The sequence below is a fragment of the Alligator sinensis genome, unplaced genomic scaffold (assembly GCF_000455745.1).
Source record: "Alligator sinensis unplaced genomic scaffold, ASM45574v1 scaffold293_2, whole genome shotgun sequence".
NCBI lineage: Eukaryota > Metazoa > Chordata > Crocodylia > Alligatoridae > Alligator > Alligator sinensis.
The window spans coordinates 511741-515726 of NW_005842922.1; the positions used below are offsets into that span (position 1 = coordinate 511741).

Here is a 3986-nt window from a genome sequence, read left to right on the forward strand (position 1 = left end):
GTAGTTTTGTTTTTCCTAGGTTCATGAGAAGACTCAGATTTTCCATCAGGTAAAGAAGAATCCACACAGTTCACCTGGTGCGTCTGTGGCTGGACTTCCTGTTAAGTAATGCAAGCTTTTGGTCAATGCTCGTTTGGGATTTTGTAATATAGGCAAAACGCTAGAATAGGTCAACCAATCTCTTATCGTGCCTCGCTCAAAATGTTCAACCATGAAATAAGTGGAGGCTTGGCTCACTTATTAGCCAGCTATCTATGGGAATAAATCTATTTGAAATCACAAGTTAAAAGTATTTTGTCTTATCTAAATCGTTACCCGATTCTTATGAATATTACAAAATTACATTCAGAATCTACACTACATAAACTAAGGAATCACATAACAGTCTTGATGTCATGTGGACAAAGTCCAGATCTGATGTAAACAAATGAAACTCCATTGAAATAAGACTATTTGGACTGACTTCCCCCACATGTAAAATTTAGTCCTACATAGACTCTGGGTGCTCAATTTCCAGCCCGCAGTCCAGATTCCGCGCACAGAGCTGTGGCATCCAGCCTGCAGGACTCCCCATGTGTCTGAAAATTTGGCAGTGGAGGAAACTGGCAGTATTAATTGCTGCTCTCATGCTGCTAAGTTTCCAGATCCATGGGGATTCTACGGGCTGGATATCATGGCCCCTTTGCTAGATCAGGCACATGGGGCTGGGTCAAGATGGCATAGACCCGTGTGCGCCTGGATTGGGCCCTATCTGGGCTCAAAGGGCTCAGTCAAGATGATGTAGGGCTCAACCTCAGCTGCAATCCAGCTTACGGACAGGCCCTGCACCACTCATCTGGCCCACGGGGCCAGAAAGTTGAGCACCACTGCTTTAGATCTCCAGTCTAAAAGATGTAAATCAAATGTTCACATGTAGGTGGCACCCATATGATCAACTACTTAAGTAACATTTTCTTATATAAAACACACACCACTTCCCCAAAACCAGCTGCTGGAAATTGAGGTGCACATTACATGTCAGAAATATGGTAAGAGCAGGTTCTGCCACTTATCTGGTGAAACTGAAAGTAAAATCTGCAGTAATCCATAGGGAGCAGAACAAGGAACAGGCTTGGCTCCCTAATTGCTACTACTCAGTTACTTACTGTAAGGAAACAGGTTTTATTTTCCCTCACTCTGCCTTTCAAAAACAAGGTGTGTATTATATTCTGGGGCATATAGTCTGCAAGAAAATGTGGTAATTAGGCTAGTGGTTCTGGTAACAGTAGAAAGTACTTTGTGATCCAAAACCAAAATTCCATCAAATTCCACTATTGTGGGAGAAATAGAAATATAAAAGGCAACATAAAACAGATCTTCAACTGGTATAAATAGCCATATCTCCACTGAAGCTACGACAACTTTCACCAGCAGATGATCTGCCCTCATAGGAAGTATCATAGGTGTAACAAACAGTTACTGCTCCTATTAATTCCACCTGGACTGTTGAGTGCAGAAGGCTCCCAATATTAAATCATTCTAGAAATAGGAATGTAGTTTCTTCATTAGGGCAAAACTTTCAAGTTGTTCTCTATCCAAATAACATTTACTAACCAAGGTAGAATGCAAATCTCTAAGTACCTGTGGCCCAAACAGATTGGTCTGCTCTTCTAAACTCAATAAGGAGACTGGAGAGCCTTTGACTTCAGAAAGAAGGAGTCCACATGCATTAACCCAGTCAAAACATTCAGTCTGGAAAAAGATAACAGAAAAGACAAATAGCATACGGGACAAAAGGATTTCTCTCTCATTCCTTCTTAAGTAATTCCATCCTTCTGTCCATCTTGGATATTTACCTGGACCCCATCTAGCTTCACGCTATAAAGGAAAAGGAACATATACTTTTCCTAAGCCTTTGAACATGGAACCTTTCACTTGCTAATTCCTTATTCCATATGATTTATTCAACAAGCTGCAGTTTAATTAGGCTCAACAGTCTACTGCCAAGATATTGCTCTGCCAAGAAGAGGGGAGATATCATGTAAACCCCAACCTCTGTTTTTTACCCACAATGCTAGCACAAACCAACAAGCATGGAGGAGGAGCAATCCTTTCAGTCTACTGCTGTAACTACTTGGATGAAATCCAGTGAACAGAGAATGGATGTGCTAATCTTTGGTGTAACAGTGCAGGGAATTACTTAAATTTAAATATGACACAGACATTTAAAATAACGTGCTTTGTGTCTGCAGGGTAAGCAGGAAACTGCTGGTAGGAAAATCCAAAAGCAGAGGATGCTGTGCGGATAGAAGAATTCTTGTGGACAATTCTGGAGCACTGGATTCTTCCTCTGGAGGGCAGAGTCTGCATTCTACAATCGATCTGATCATATTTTAATTAGTTACTGACCAAAAGGAATGAATTTATTCCTGCAATAAACATTTGGTGGCTTATGGTTTATACTTGTGAAGTATGAACGTTCTCCTCTTGTCTGTTGAAACTCCTTCCCAAATCTCTTGTATAAATTAGTTCTTTGCCCCTTCTTTGTCTGGCTCTTACAAAAGGAGATATAGCCAATTCTGAACTGGGTCTGAATTGTACTCTGGGCAGCCAGGAAGCCCTGATTACCGTAATCTTTTCCAACTGCAGTCGCTCATAATCAGCTTCTAAACTCAATTCAGACTGTTTCTTCTGAACTATTGCATCTACTGTCCCCTTGCAGCAGCTGAGGAAACACAAAAGATAACCTACCCTTCAGCAACGGCTTCAAACACCTTTCCTTAATCAGTTGGGATTCTCTAGCAACAAGGCATACTGTCATCAGATACCATGGCTTTTAAAGTAGCAACATGTAAAAATAAAGGAGACCATTCTTTTTGGGTTTTGTTCCATCTAGCATGTTTACCAAGTACTATTTGTTAGAACTCTAATACATCTTAGAAAAAAAGGTGATGGGCCCTGTGACTGTGCTTAATTTTCCTCTATATTTCAGGAGAGCTACTACAACAGCAAACTATTGAGAGAAAAACATGTATTTAGTTTTACTCAGTCGGTCTCTCTCTCTAATATTATTACAGATTCTTTTGTTTGAATTGTTTCACATTTATAGTGCTATATGGGCCACAACACATGGTAGTGCTACAAAAATATAGCACTTTGAGGGATGTCCAAACTTTCAGTAGGTCCCAGCTGAAGCGCTACAGTCACCACAAAGATGCACTCTCTAGTCAGGGGGTGATAAAGGGTTGCTCCTCTGTTCCCCCACCCCCAGGGGAGCATGTCAGTGAGAGCAATCACTGGGAGATGGACTGTCCTCCACTAGGGAAGGGAGACTACCAAACAAGCTATCAGTAATCAGAAGGGACTGCTTGCCCCTGCAGTTCACTAGATCAAGAACTGCAAAATGCAGCTCTGCTTCCTGGCAGCCATCATGGAGCCAGCTGCTCTCCCCACTTCAACCTAGGAGAGGGGGAGGGGGAAGAGGGGGATGGCAGAGCACGGTGGGATAATGTGCAAGATCCCTTGTAGCGCTTGTGCCATTTTTGTAGCGCTACAGGCAGAATGTACACCTGTACATCCTCTTTTTGTAGTGCTACAAGAGTGTATGTAGCTCTACAAATCCAACATCTGCCCATGGCCTTACCCACTTTTGATTAGACCACACCTCCTGCAGGAGACACTCCTGTGCCATCCTCTGGATCATTCCTATTAGAGAAAACCCTATTAGGCTTGTGATGTGTATAGACTGTTAAAATACCTAATTATGTAACTGGAGAATCTGCTAAACTTGGCAACCAGGTTTACAGCTTCTTCTTCTAGCTTACAAGTACTAAACACTTTGAGCTGTCTCTCAGCAGCTTCAGCATCTTCGCTTAGGGGACACTCACTGGACAAGCGGTCAGGTACCATCAATCTCAGCAAATTCACCATCCACATGATCAGAGCTTTGTGGAGTTCAACCACCTGCAAAAACCATCACACTGAAAGGTTAAAGCATGAATAAACAA

General features: G+C 42.0%; 1 protein-coding gene across 2 annotated transcripts in view; it reads right to left on the reverse strand.

The window, feature by feature from the left end:
* AXDND1 (axonemal dynein light chain domain containing 1) overlaps nt 1-3986 on the reverse strand; it is a 41377-nt gene that overhangs the window by 4422 nt on the left and 32969 nt on the right. The window contains exons 19-21 of one of the 2 annotated variants that reach the window (XM_025192440.1): nt 3737-3942; nt 2608-2704; nt 1621-1731 (exon numbers count right to left, since the gene is read on the reverse strand). In XM_025192440.1, coding sequence (XP_025048225.1) covers nt 1621-1731; nt 2608-2704; nt 3737-3942 — 414 coding nt within the window. Of the gene's footprint in view, nt 1-2; nt 99-1620; nt 1732-2607; nt 2705-3736; nt 3943-3986 lie in introns of those variants that run through there. The other variant, XM_025192439.1, reaches the window with a different exon arrangement.